The sequence below is a fragment of the Amblyomma maculatum genome, chromosome 8 (assembly GCF_055883805.1).
Source record: "Amblyomma maculatum isolate TAMU_Amacu chromosome 8, ASM5588380v1, whole genome shotgun sequence".
Lineage (NCBI taxonomy): Eukaryota > Metazoa > Arthropoda > Arachnida > Ixodida > Ixodidae > Amblyomma > Amblyomma maculatum.
Genome location: NC_139351.1, coordinates 70,637,678 through 70,652,763, shown reverse-complemented (window position 1 = coordinate 70,652,763; position 15,086 = coordinate 70,637,678). Strand labels below are relative to the sequence as shown.

Below are 15,086 nucleotides of genomic sequence, written 5' to 3'. Positions count from 1 at the left end.
AGACCGTCGCATTAATACAGCCATTAATTTTCCACTACTTAGGCTAACTACGGTATCCCTATATCCCATTTTTCCTGGTTCCCATTTCCCCCAGAATTTCATGTTTTCCCAGGTCACTAGACACCCTGCATGTATACTTTGTAGGGCGTCTAGGCGACTTCAGCATTGATCTGCCCATTGTCGCTGCACAAATCAGTTTCTTCCACAAAGTGGACTATGTTTAATGGGAAATGCTCACCGAGTTTTGCTCCCATTCGCTCCTCCAGAACCAATATTTTCCGAGAGCCAGGATGGTTTAAACTCGGATTTTTCACTTGATACGGCAAGATGATTAAGGCCAGCCACACTGGCATCTAAAATAGAACGCCCCTCAGAGGTACCAGCGGAAGACAGAGATGACAGGGAAAACAAGTATTTTGAAAGGTTCTTAGGATAATGCTGCACTCTTGGGAGTTCCACTTTAAAACTAGTTTGTTCACACTAATTCGCTCGTATAAGAGGATGGTGGACTACGGAAACGAGAAAACAAACAAAAAAAGGGAAAGGGATAAGGAAACATATGAAAGATTATAGGCTCGTTGCAGAGAGGGAAAACTGAGCCACTTGTGACCTCAGCCCAGCCAAATGCTGCATTGCCTCTCTGGATTTTGCTAATTTCTTTATTGTTCTGTCTAAGGGGTGCTCCTAGTCATCAGTAGACATGCTTTTTGGAAACAAACAAGCTTGATCCTAACTTTTTAGCATAAATTTCCGTTAAATAGTTTCTTGGAAGCATGTTGGCGTATAGGTGTCAATGTTTACTAGTTTGCTTATTTTGCATGAAATTGTTTGAATTTCAGGTGGCCATCGTAGGCAGAACTGGAGCTGGGAAGTCGTCACTAGTTCCTAACTTTTTAAAGAGTGCATGAAAACTTAACGAGTTTCAATGGCCATTGAAGAAGTTTCTCTAAAATCAAGGATACTTAAGGATTTCAAGGACTTCTGTGGTCCTTGCGTATACATGACCAGGCACGGTCACCACAGAGAACGTAAACCGCAGCCATCAAAGTAACAGCTGCTGTTATGCCACCCTCTCCAGATGCTGCCTCATTTTTCTGTCGTCGCTTGCTGCCTCGGGTTAATTTATCAGTCCAAATTTAAATGACACGTCCTTGCAAGACTGTCCTCAGTCAGTTTAACATGCTTGATCATTCCAAATGGGATGTCCTCAATTTCTTCCGACACAGTGTACGATTGTCTCATGCATGTTACACACACACGTACACCTTTATCATAAAATTACATTTCCCTTTATTAAATCACAATCGTATTGCATACTTGCTACCAATAAATAGTGCTCGCTGGCTCCAGCTCACTTGCACAAATGGGATCACGACAACTTTTTGATGGACGCACGTTCCACGAGTGTTAAAAGAAAGGTTCACAAACGGTAACAAACAAAACAGCATAAAAACTTGAGTGCAATGAACGATACTGTGCAAATCTGCACTATGGAAACAAAAATGAAGTCCACATTATGAAGACATTATATTACGAAGGTTCTTTTCTTTTAACACTGGTCATTTTAAGTTTTGTGCATGTACGTTTGGGTTGCAGACTAACCATTATGTACCAATCTTGTTTTCAGTGCAAATTTCTTATGTCACTGCCCACTTGCTTTTTATACAGGCCTTGGCAAAACTACTTCGTAACTGTAGGAAATTACTCAATCGGCCTAGCAAAGAGACAGAGCAGACTTTTTGGCTATGGACATCCATAGTTAGATTATAAATGAGAAGGTGAAATTTGGAGTGCAAGAACTAAACAAATGACGAGGAAAAGTGAAAATTTTCATTTGGAAATCACTAGAACCACACTGTACTGCTTGCAAGCTTCTGTTGATACAGGGGTCTAATAAGATTCGACTGCTAATTTACACTCATCCTTGCCATCGGTCTTCTTGTGTAGTCATTTCAACCATGGTTTTGTCACCTAATTATTTTAATCGAGTACAGTCTTTTTCTCTATATAAAAATTTTTCCAGTCCTTCTCAGCAAATCAACAAATTCAAAACAGACACACTGTCCACAATGAACTCGCTAGTATAACAATGCACCCACCACAAACTGCACTGACCGAAAATGCCTTTTCTGTCGGAGGAAAAATGGCTTGGGCAGCTATGCACGGTCAAAACAAGATTGCAGCTGTACCTTGCGATGTTGTACTAAAGCTATAAGTGCGTTTAAGTAATCCCACACCCGACTACGATACACTTGCGGCCAGTTTGGTTTGGCCAGTCCACCCTGGCACTTCATAGTCCCCTAAAAACCAAGTAGGTACTCTGAAGGACCGGGAGGGGCTGTGCCTGTGTACTTCTGAGGAAGCAGCTTTGCCTGTCCGGGTTCTCAACTGGTATGCCTCGAAGCACAGCAAGAACAAACTGACCGCGACTGTTAGACATTCTGGCCACTGCTCGGGCAAGGCTTGAATCGTGCAGGAATTGCGAAGTCACTTTTTTTGTTGTGCAGCATACCACTAGAGTACTCGGACAAGTGTGCTGCTTGCTGGGACGTACATCCAACAATCCTTCGCAGCAATTCCACGCCCAAGCTCTCGGCGTTCCAAACGATGATGACCAGGTTTGGCTTGTGAAACACAAGCAATAAAAACGCATCACGCTGCGTGGCAAAATGAAATGGCAAATGACTCGAAAGCAGTATCTTCAGCTTGCTCTGCGGCATTAACATAAATGCTTTTACAACTTGTACATTGAATAAAGAAATCCAGCCACATATTTCCAGCGCATTAGCAGTGACGGTACAAAAGCACAGCATTTACGTTTAAAAGCAAAATAAAATGCGCTGAACGGACGGGGGGTGTGCTTACACCATTATAAAAACGGGGTGACTGTGTGACGCTAAAAGCATGCTTTATCAATGACGACGAAAAATTGAAAAGAAGAAAAAAATAAAAAAAAAAAAAAAAACGGAAGCAGTCATCCGGTGCTTTGTTCTTTGGGTACCTCAGCTATGTTGCCGCACAATGTACAATCTATGGAAGAAATATAACGGGAGTGAGCAACAAACGAAGCAAAGACAGCAAAAAAAAAAGTAACTACAGGTACCCTCTTCTGAGATGGTAGACACTAATCCCCCCCATGTCTTTTTATCCCGTCACACTACTGTATGTATCTGGGTTCTGACAGGGCACGAAAACTGATCACATCTGAGACAGCGAGAGAGGAGGGGTTATAAGTTCAAGAAAGGCACTTTCTGGCAATAACACTCCCTGCACTTGTGATCGAAGCACAGTTTGCCACGTACGCCAGCAGGGCGGCATGTAAACGCAGCTGGTCGAAGATGTCTCCGGCTTCGGCAACCCTTGCCAGGAAACCGTTGTAATCGTGTGTGTTAAAGGCAGGTAGAATTCTTCTGCCGGAAGATCGGCGCAGGAGAGAGAGCGATGACCGGGCATACACTGTTGAGGTACTGCACTCACATGACCTCTCCACACATTTCTTTTGTCTTGCGACCCTGAAACACAGCTGTGCTACTCCACAATTGCCCTCGCACATTCTTCGCTTACTCTTCTGAAAGAACTGTTCTTCCTGTTGTAGCTTGCTTTTCCACTTCGAAAGGAAAAAATATAAGTGCACGTTGATACTGCCAATACATGCCGGAAAGTTGTAACTCATAAGTCGAACTGCGCACCATAGGATAAAAAGATGAATGCAAACCCTGGTTTGGAGGCGGTGGAACAGATGGTCTCGCTGCATGGCCAACCAAAAATATTTACACTGTACACTGCGAGGAAAGATGCACGCAAAATTACTTTGGACTCTTCTGACCATGACCTGCACTGGCTGCTTTAATGTAGAGCTCACCAAAATAGCCAATTTGGACCAAAGCTAGGTTCACTGGGGTATCGACTGGACATTTCATCACCCTCGATTCCGCACCTAGCCCACAAATTCTGAAGGAACCTGAGAGGCTGACTACAATGACGTGCTCTCCATTTTGACCAAGTGTGTTAGGTACCAACCGACAGTACTTCTTTCTTCGTGACTTGCACTCTTCCAATCACTTTCACTCTCTTCTCATGAACCTGTCATGGGCCAGGCTAAAATGACGACTATTCAACAATTGCACAGCCCCCCCTCCCACACAACTAGGCAAACCCGGCATTCAACGAAGCCTCGACAAACCTGCTCCCGTAGCAGCAGCGCCAGCGGCCACACGCGCAGTCTGTCCTGCTGCCAAGGTGTCCTTTGCGTTTGCCATCTGCTCCACGCACACTGCTGGCTCAACACACGTGACGTTAAGTAATAAGCACACATTGTGGTGTCGTTCACAGAGGACACAACACGACTTTTCACCGCACTGCACCGAAGTTGCTTGAAGCGTGTGAAACACTGTTTAGCCCTGCGGTGGGGGCACCACTTTGGTCCCAGTTTTGCGATTCCTCATCTCTTGGCTCCGGCGTACAATGTTGGTGGCAGGGATGGATGCAACGGTGATGACGAGCAGAGATTCCATGCGCACGGGTGTCCGCCACACATTACTCGTCGGGAACCACTGTGTGCGGCCGGTCGGTCTGCCCAACAAGGGGTTGGGCAGCGGGTGCCGTGCTGACCAGGCTGGTGGCGGCCATCTTGTTCAGGACCTGAATGGTTGGGACACAGGATTCTGTGTCTGGTTTGCGCTAGACAAGCCTGCCGTAACGGCTGGGTAGCAGCAGAACTCTGCTAAAATAATGAGGTCACGCTTGCTTTTCAATTCAAGCAAAATGCTATACCACTCATGCTGACATTTCGGTCAAAATTATTTGTAACCTTTTGATAGTAAGGGCCTTGGCACCCGGATGTAGCTTCTGTGCATAAAAATATGTTAATTACACAGTAGAACCCATCTAAGGTAAAGTTGTTCAGACAAGAAAACATCCTACTATATCAGTATCTTTACTATCAGTTGTTGGTGATTGTATGGCTCTGATGATGCTCTCTGGTAACTAATTCAGCTGCATTTAATTTAAAGCATTGCTCAGAAAGGAAACATTTCAAAGTACCTTCCACCTTGTGCTTATCATCCCATCATATTTTCAGTCAGCACGTTTTATGTTACCATGTCTTCTATTTTACCTGACTGCATATGCAGGAACATGAGAATGTGGGGCAGAAAGTTCGATTTTGCGTAAAAAGCAAAGCATCTAGTGAACAAGGTGTCGTCTCCCATGGCTGCAGTAGAAGGCACCAGTTACGCAACGCACGATACACTTGAGCACTTGCCTCCTTTACTTAGTTCTCCATGCCGTCAACTACAGTGAACGCCTGTCCTTTTCTTCCCTTCCTTACTCTTCGCTGCATTTTAGTAGTTTAACCTCTACTGATCGCATGCCAAACCTCAAGGTCATCTGGCTCTGAATTTTTTACCTTGTACTCTCGCAATGTGCAGCAAACACCATCGCCTTCATCAAGTTCCAAATGCGAAACTCTCATATTGTGCAGTGAACATTGTCGGCTTCATGTAGTTCATCTGCGCCACTTCTTCATTTAATCTAGGTAAATAATTCATACATGTATGCTATCTCGTTAAGAGAAAGAAACTGCAGCCTTGCCGGACAGGCTGCCAAGGCCATCGAACAATGAGAATCCAGACTAGCCTGTTGCCAAGAGGCTTAACTAGCGCAGAGGCAAGCTGAAATTGAAGTGGCAGGTGCGACTGTGGCTGATATCTAACGCTTGACAAACTTGGTTCAAGGATAGTTGAACCTCTACAATTTTGTAGCGAAAGCTACACTACTGTAGGTTTTCAAGCCGTTGGTGTGGCACCGTAGAGGACGAAGAAAAGAAAAAGAAGGAAAAGAATAAAAGAAAAGAAAGAGGAATAAGAGGAAGAAAAAGAGGAAGTGAAAGGAGAAGAAGACAGATAACTGGGTAGTTGGTAGAGGCGGCGACAATAGCAAGTTGCTAGGACAGAAGGGGAAAGAAGGTTCCTTTGAAGGTTGTGGCAGCAGCACATTAAATCCAGGTGTCCGCAGAAAAATTCTCTGCAACACTTACAGCTTTCGCTCTATCACTAGGTTCAAGCCATGCTTAAACCCCCACAATTGTCTTTCCTTTCTCAGCAGCATGTGCCACCTTCTCTCCATGCATGCATCAGCTTTAATCTTTTTTTTTTCCTCACGCACTTTACTCTGTTTTTTATTGGGATAGCAATACTGCATCAGGTTTCCAGCTGTTGTGTAGCTCACCATCCCCAGGGATGACCTTCAAGTGACCTTGGTGTCCACCCGAAGTATACTGAGCCTTCTTTTCCTCAAAAATTCCTCAAGAACCAGTGCAGGTGTCCACGATTCAATGGTGTCCACCGAAGTTACTGTGCCTTCCTTTCCCCAAAAATTCCAAGAAGAAAAAAAATTCCTCAAGAACAACCAGTTAAAGTGTGGGTGTCCACTCGAAGTATACTGCCTCTTCCTTTCCCCAAAAATTCGAAGAAGAAGAAGAAGGCTCGGTCACCGGCAGCTAATGCTTTCGCTCCACATTCGGTTCAGCAGCACTGAACCCTTTTCATTTATATGTGGGGTGGTAGCTTACGCTCTCATGTCATACTCTTAAAGGATGAGCTTAAAGTGTCTCCAGTAATGTAGCAGGCAAGAGAAGCTTCCGCCGTTGCTATCGCAGTTCAACTAGAGTTAACCAGAGTTAAACCACAACAAATTCTGCCCCCCCCCCCCCCCCCCCCCCCCCCCCACCCAAGTGCTTTTCCACACAGCCCTCAGGCTTTCCTTTAGTTGGCTTTTTCCCGCTGCTCACACATCTTTCTAACTCCTTTCTAATTCCATCTGCCAGCCCAATCCTCTGCTGTCCTTTGTTACATAACTAAACAGACCATCATTTATCTGTCCTTATATTATGTTCCACCCATGCCATATAGTTATGAAGACAATGCTGTTTCAGCTGTTTCCCTTTATAAAGTGTATGATAATTATGCAAGTGTGGTGTAAACAGGTGCAATCAAACAGACTGGGGCAATCATCCACATGCATTGAGAGAGCCTCATTGCAGCCACGGAGTTAGGAGAAAAAGGTGTGCCATGCACTGACCTGTGCTACAGCACCACTCGGTGGCGTTGGTGGCACGGTCGCTGCAGCCTTGACGAGACTTGGCCTCGCAGTGGTGGCAATGAGCGGGAGATCGTCTTCGTCCGAGGAGCTCGCCGGCACCGCCCAGAGGCGGTCGCGCCCGTTTTCGCGCTTGGTGTCAGAGGCTGGTGTCGCTGAGGTTGTGCCGGATGCCTCGCGCCCATTTTCCTGGTGGGCCCCGATGAGCTGGCTGGCAAGCTGCAGGGGCAGGGCGAGCCGTGGCCGCTTCGCCTCGTTCGGGCTCGTCGACCGGTCACGCTGCGACTGCTGCTGCTGCTGAGAATTCTCCTGCTCGTCCAGGAACCGGTCCATGTAGTCCCTGCAGATTATACACACACGTGCGGTGCTTGAAACAAGAGGCTGCCAGTCTGTCCTGTCACTGAGAGCAGGTGAAACTACAGAACACTTCGCAGCAGCCAAGAAGGCTACAACCAAACTTTACACTAAGGACTTTTCATCTAGCCATTCTGGGACCATCGTGTACAATTCAATGAGGCTCGGCAAATGGCTGGCATAGCACCTTAGGCACAGGAACCCCGTTGTAAACAGCTCACTGCTGCCTCTTGCTACACATAAAAGTTTAGTAGGTTATACTGCATCTAACTTCATTTTTATATGCTCCTACCGAGACACTCCCACAGGTTCATTCCTTTGCTGTTCAGCTATTAGGCCATTTTAGCGCGAAAGCGCTAATCTGGAGGCTGCTATTTCAGTCAAAATCTTGTCTTGCTTGTGGAGCAGCTGTGATTGGTCAACAGCTGCATGGCAACAGTTGCCTAGCAACTGTTGCCATGGCAACGAGCAAGTCCTGCAGTATGGCACTGCAGTCACCCAGCCAATCAATAAAAGCCAAGGTTCAAGTGATGGTGACAAATGTCTCTCATTCTAGCTAACAACACAAAGGTAAGCAACCGAAGCGAAAAATGTGCACAACCCTGCTTTTTTCAGAACATGAGAATCTTAGTATAAATTCTCCATATTTTTTAATTCCATGGGCCACCAGTCCCGAGTCAGCGATCAAAACTTGCCTCGGTACTATTATATTTTCAGATGCCAGAGAAACAAAACAGTAAACTCAAGTTCTACTTAACAGATTGCTTCTCTCTTTTTCTAGCAACAAATTGGTGCCCTTGCAGGCTAAAAGTGCAACACACAACCTTTTCATTCTGCACAAAGATAACCTGCAAATAAAATTAGTGGCTGATTGGACTAAAGTGCAGAAAAGAGCTGATGCTAATCATTGAGCAGAGAATACCAAAAGAGGATCCACTGTTCACAAGTTTGGAAGCGAGGGCTGCAAAATGTAGTCCCAGCATATAACTACAAGAAGCTCTGTTCAGAAATACCTCAGAGCAAGTCCATTTCATGGACCCTGTTACTCGAGCTTTTCTGTGGCCACTTCCATCTTCTACACCAGGATGATTGCTCTCTTCGCCTCGGTTACCAAGTCGCACTGTAAGCTTGAAGCTTGTCACCGTTCACAGAACTTTCTCCACACAGTGTGCAACTTTGGGATGCCATTACGGGTTTAAAATCCATCGACAAACTTTGAGGCTGCTCTAAAGTGCTGAGAAAATACTAGTTGGCACTGGCCACTCACGTGGTTCCTGGGTGCAGCGAGTACTTCTTCTTTTCAAGGCGCACCCTGCTGGCGAAGATGTCATGCCGCTCCGTTTTCTTCCACAGGTAGTAGAAGTGGACTAGCTCGCCGACCGAGCGTGTGCGCACCTGCACGCGCGGATGGGCGAGGACATTATATTACTCGGACCTGCTTCCCCTCGTCTTTACCAAGAACCAAAACCCGTTCATTGCTTGGGCTGCCATTTCAGTTTCTAGGGCTCGGCACAAATTTCATCACTTTGTTGCAAAGCCCGTGAGCCCACAACTATAGTGGTGGGAGAACGTAAACCAGTAGCATTTATTAATTTATTATGGGAGCAGTTGTTGTCTACTCGAACTCATGCCGCACTGCATCTGACAATTTTGACAGGTGACACAGCTTGCAGCCAGCACTGTTGCTTATGTGCATAAGCCAATTACTTTGCTTATAACCGACAGCAGGACTTGTAATGCAAACCCAGTGCTCCAAAGCTCCGGAGATCAGAAAACTGCCCCGCTAGCCTCAAACACAAGGCCCTATATTTTCAGGCTCCAAGTTATTTTAACATTCGAGGCACCATTTCAAACCTGACATTATCTTTCGTCAACAAGCAGGCAGCAACATGGCTTTTCTCGAAATCATCCCAGTGTGACCACCTCATATGCTAAACCTGTATGTTTTGCAGTGCATTTGAACAATTTGTACAATCAAGCTTGCTGCTGACCTGCATTGAGAATAAGGGTGTTTGCAATTATCTTTCCATTCAAAAGAACCGATTATGAATGCCCATTTCGTTGCAAAATGTGCAACATTTACACGCACCCTAGAGAAAGCCAAATAGCATAAGAAAAAAACTTTGTCACACTTTCGCTTTTTGTTCTGCCTCTTTCGTTATCAGTTTCAGCATGCTAGCTTTGTTAAAGGCCCTATTCTCCAGTTCGGAAAATCTAGTGTCAGGTTTGGCAATGCTGTCATTGCACGTGAAAAATCACGAGCATGCCTTTGGCAGGTGAAGTGGCTGGCCAATGCTGTTGCACAATGCCACAAGACTATACAACATGGCTGTGTAGGTCATAATAAGGTATCCCACGACTGTATGCTAACAATCATGTATGAGATAATAAGGAACCAAATTAGAAGTTTAGTTTGGTTTGCTTTGTGGGGTTCAACGTCCCAAAGTGACTCGGACTATGAGAGACGCCTTAGTGGATGACTCTGGAAATTTCGACCACCCAGGGTTCTTTAACATGCACTGACATCGCAGAGCAAGCGGATGCCTTGCTTTTTGCCTCCATCGAAAAGCGGCTGCCAAGGCCAGAATTCGATGCCGCATCTCCTTGGGCACAGTAGTTCTCAGTGTACCCGCAATTTTGTTTCTCCACTTTCCTTACCACTTGCAAATGTACCACTTCTGCATCTATCCCTGGGTCTACCACATAGGTTCCACACGGTGCCTGTCTCCGCCGCCCAGTGATCACCAGTATCTAGGGTGCAGCTATCAGCTGAAATTGAGTTTTAACGAAAATAAAAACCCCATTCATGCACAGAATCCCCAAAATCCAAGATGGGAAGCAGCCTCTGCCGTCTCTTGCAAAGACACGTAGTGAGTGTCCACTGCAAGAGGAAAGCCCCTACCTTGTGAAGCTGGATGAGGTGGAAGTCTTTGCCATACAACCGGAGGCCACTCTCAAAGCTTCGGCACTCCTCTTCAGACCAAAGGCTCATCTCTAGAAGAGGGCAGGAGGGGAACAGGTGAGGTGCTGCAAAGCCTATAGGCACCTGTCTCACATGTAACAGTCCACCTTAATTCCAGCCCCTCCTCTGTATGTGCACTCGGTACTGATGCCTGCTGCTGCTGCAGCACAGAGCGTCAACTACCACCTGTGGCATCAGTGCGGAGATTGATGTATTTTCTTGTATGACACATTTTCTGTGCTTACTCGAGGTTTCATTGCTGCAGTCTAACTCAGTAAGTACTCCCCAAACACTGTTTTGACAACTGCGGTGTGTTTGAAGGCATTTTTGTGGTACCACCGGCTAGAGGTGCTGCATTTGTCTCTGTAGAAAGCTGTTTGTTCACATTCAAAACTCGCACCTTGGCTGAATTCGATTGCGCAGAAGCGAATGCACAAAAAGCAAAAGCTTCAAGGTCTCATCATGTCTCACAATGTGACTGTCCGCTTCAGCCCTGGTTTCCTCAGCAGCTTCCCCTAGCAACCGGTAGAGTTTGTGCAGAGGCTGATGATCTTCCGCTCAGCTAGCTACACTTGCTTGTCTCATTTTATGTTTTGGGTTTTAGACTATAGTGACCAACGTGCCTTTGAAAAAAAGTGATTTAATTTACACCAATTTATTGCAAGTAGCCGAGAAGTATTCCATATGGAGAAGGAGACGTCAAAAGAGCACCAGGCAAAAGGTTGGACAAGAAAATGCCGAATTCATAGCGGCACCAAGGGTTACAGCTCTGTTTCCCTTTAGAGACATACACATGGTGCTCAACTTTGAATGCCTTTTTCTCAAAACTACATTTCTTGACTGCCGCTCATCCTGTGGTGTTGATTTCCTCATGACTGTTTGATCTATTCTGACACTGTTTTCTTGCCCTCCCTGTACCGCATCAAATACTAATAATTGATGGGCCATGAATTCTAGGTATAATTATTTTGTTCACAATCTACACACATCTACGATAGCTGCGTCACAAAAAATAACAAGAAAATTTTTGTCTCGGTGATATAAAATCGTCACAATGCAAAGCATACGTTCAAAAATCGAATGAAGGTCAAACCGGTCTTCTATGTCATTTAGCAATGTGGAGAAGAAATTAAGTAGAAAATAAAGCTCATCAGAGATATAAAATGCAGAAATTTAGCAAGCTCAGTTTTGCAAGCATTAATAACAGGCAAAATATGAAACAAAATCCATCAACATTTTAGCCGCATGAAAAAAAAAAAAAAAAAAAAAAAACTAACCAAAAACCCCTTTTCTTGATATGTGTTACACAAAGCTGATGAATTAGAAAGGAACCTATATCCCAAAAGAAGTATAAGGCTATGTTCAAACCAAGGCACAAAGTTCTACACCCGTGTTGCAGCTAATATTTCTTCCCACATGCCTGCATGTTGCAAGTAAAACTTTCGTGGAATTGCAATCTCTGACTGCGTCACTAGTATAAAGTGCAAGAATAAAGTGCAAGACATCCATTGTGTCATATCTTTTTCATATTATTGAAGCATTTTGTGTACACAAACCCTTCAGCTTTTCTTTGAATGTTCAGAGTTCACTTACACATCTTATTTCTCAGATGTCCCTGGCTCGGTTTTGATGCATAGATTTTATAGATGATGAAAAAACAACTAAATAACAGCAAAACGCAGGTAGCTGGAACCATATAGCCAGAACCATAGCTTAAATAGTTCAAATAGGTTTTAAGGCGAAAGCCTTTATTGCCTCATCGTTGTCGTCAGCAGAAGTGTCAAGCTTTTGCGGCGGCTCTGAGTAGTCGAGGCAATATGACGTCATGGAGTTCTCGACCAATCACAGTGCACCACCACAGTATGCGCGAATGCGTGCCTTATATGGCCATATATCAATCAATGATTAATTACTGAATAATAATTAACTAATTAATGACTAATGAAACAATTACTAATCATTGACTAATGAAATTATGACTAATTATTGGCTAATGAAATAATAATTACCAATTAAAGACAATTGCATAATTATTTATTCATGAATGCCGTGCACCCGGTAAAATCAACCGCATAACAGCAAACGTAGAACGACTGCGAAGATACGATTAGGAGCATAAATGCACTCACAGAATGTGAAAAAGCAGTCGCTCGCTTTACTCGTAGCAGCAGTCATAGCTACATGCGCAACAGTCGCGTAGCAAAATGCAGCACTCGGGCTTTCGCCTTTCATCACTTTAGTCGCCAAAGTGTCCTCGTATTTTTTTTTTTAATAGTAGTTTGAATAGTAGTTGCCATTCAATTCAATTTGCATCACACTTTCCCTATTCGAAACTCCTAAATGTTCAAGAATTATGACTGCATAGTTAATCTCTGACAGCAAAACACTGTGACATTTTTAAATGATAGTAACGTGAACTTGTCACATGAGTTAACTTTCTCTTCCCTTCTAACCCTTGGAAGCGCCTGCCGGCTAGCAGCAAAAACGAGAGTGCAGTAATGCGCTCATGCCCATTAAGAGCTGCATCCACATACCTATGGGTCGGAAGAGAAACTGCAGCACCGTGTGGCATGCCAGTGCGTGTAGCCCCAATGCAGTGGACAACTAGCACCGAGCCCGACTGACAGCAATCACAATGTTTCATATTACCATATACATGCGCACGTAAGTGGTCTGGCTTGACGAGATTAGCGAAAGGCACGAGGTTGGCGCCTGCAGTCAACTACCTTGACTGTTTTAGGTCGTCAATTAAAATCCAGAAACTGTCCATCTTAGGCCACAGTGGTCAGAAAAGAACGCGTGAAAGAAGGGCCTGGCTTGAAGCCAGCACAAACAACTGTATCACGTACAGTGCGGCAAGCATGCTGGGGTGCCTGACAATGCGCTTCGATTTTCTTTTGTGCCTTCGCAGTTCACAATATTGTTTCTTGTGGTCAATGTTTATCATGAGGCTTGCATTCTGATGAAGCCTATATATGAGAAGGCCAAGCAGGTTACATGTCATGAATGCAGTTTTGGGCAACATTTCACGAGGCTTTGTCTTCATGTGTTGCAAGGGAGTGTGAAAGGGATGGTCCCGCTTGTATTGCATTGCCTGGCCTTTAATCGGCTGCTTATCTCACTTCTCCAGTAAGAAGGTAACCAACCGCCTTACAACGCTTCGTGACAGCATTCAGTAACTCTCTTTTCGATGTGATCATAAAGTGAAACTGCGATAGTTGACTTGTTTTCACTCGCAGAGTAATTGTTATCCAAAGAATTGTAAACAGGGTATTAGTCTATAAAATAAACTTTATTGCTGTTATTACTACATGATTCCAGCTCCCTTAGCCTGGTAGGTATTACAGGTGCAATAAACTATGCTGATAATTGTGAAAATGAAAATTTGTCTGCAATAACTTTTATTATTCATACCTAAAAATTTCATATTTGCATAAACATGCTTTCTTTTTTTCTGGCCATGTTTAGCAGAATATTTGATCTGTACTTTAAACTGTGAAAAACATTCAATTTGGTTTGCCCAGCTCTAGCTTTGACTTACAAAGTCATGGATAGCGTCACAAAACTGTGTCACGCTGAGTGGCTATTCTGGCGAATGTAACTGGCAGCGCTGATTATCATCTGTCTAAAGTGACCATGGTCAAGCTTGCAATTTTTCTTCATCAGCAAACGTGGGAAAATACTGACAAGCATGTATCTCATGGCATCATACCATGCCATGTTGCCCCACAAAAAACACCCCGACTGGGGTGGCAGAACGTGAAAAAAGAATGAACTTTCATTTGTGCCAAAGCTGAACAGCAGCCAGAAGCAAAACAGAGCGCAAGGAACCAAAGGACTCCAAAGAACCTACCGTGAAACTTTCAGTGAAATGTATGGGCACCAAAAAACCCGAGAGGTTCGCCTTTAACTTGTATATTGTGCACAGCTACGCATGCCGAGGTCTATGTAGCAGCTAACAAAGCAAGAATACAAAAGGGCACATTCGCATGAGGAACTATTCAGAGTTCCACTTATCATTCATACCAATACTGGTCGGTTAAAAGCCTGAGTGTATCATTTGGGCGGAGCACTGTTCAATTGGAAACATGAACATTCACACACTGCTTTCAGTCGTTTCTGTCCCCGGATGCTCTTGCGTGGTGTCGGCTTTCAGCTGACAAGTCTGACTCAGTGGCAAGCAGTGGCCAGCCTCACCGGTCGGTATGGTGGGGTTCATCCGCCGTCTCCGCAGAGCCTCCTCAATGTTGTGTCCACACTGGAGCAGCAAGTACAGGGCCTGTCCGTGCGGAAATCGAGACAATGTGCTACAGCGGTAGCTCAAAGGCAGAGTCGTGCACTCCAACCTCAAACAGCTCTGAGACTAACTAACTTTAACAAGCAATACTGAAAACCGCATAAATGATGCACCCTCCGTTAAACTTGGAGCTTGAGAAAACGAGAATGTATTGCGACCGTCCTAGAAAGAAGTACTCTGTGGTTGAGCAACACTGAGCACCAGAGTGCAGCAGAAACTTGATGATATGGATATCAAAGGGTTTGCAAAAAGGCAATTCCATTATTAAAATTTCGTATCACCATAGAACAAACAAAATCTGTACAACGGAGCATGTTGGACACATATGTAGAAATATATTTTTGGCTAATGGGACTTATCCATATTTTGCTTGCC

General features: G+C 44.6%; 1 protein-coding gene across 6 annotated transcripts in view; it reads right to left on the bottom strand.

Moving 5' to 3' along the window:
• Window positions 1-1,273: 1,273 nt before the first annotated feature.
• The window catches only part of LOC146181428 (mesoderm induction early response protein 1), a 28,056-nt gene continuing 14,243 nt past the window's right edge, over window positions 1,274-15,086 (bottom strand). For 5 of the 6 annotated variants that reach the window (XM_084576459.1, XM_084576460.1, XM_084576457.1 and 2 more), the window contains exons 10-14: window positions 14,519-14,693; window positions 10,355-10,446; window positions 8,720-8,847; window positions 7,081-7,438; window positions 1,274-4,641 (exon numbers count right to left, since the gene is read on the bottom strand). In XM_084576459.1, coding sequence (XP_084432585.1) covers window positions 4,537-4,641; window positions 7,081-7,438; window positions 8,720-8,847; window positions 10,355-10,446; window positions 14,519-14,693 — 858 coding nt within the window. In that variant the 3' untranslated portion in view covers window positions 1,274-4,536. The remainder of the gene's footprint in view (window positions 4,642-7,080; window positions 7,439-8,719; window positions 8,848-10,354; window positions 10,447-14,518; window positions 14,694-15,086) is intronic. The other variant, XM_084576461.1, reaches the window with a different exon arrangement.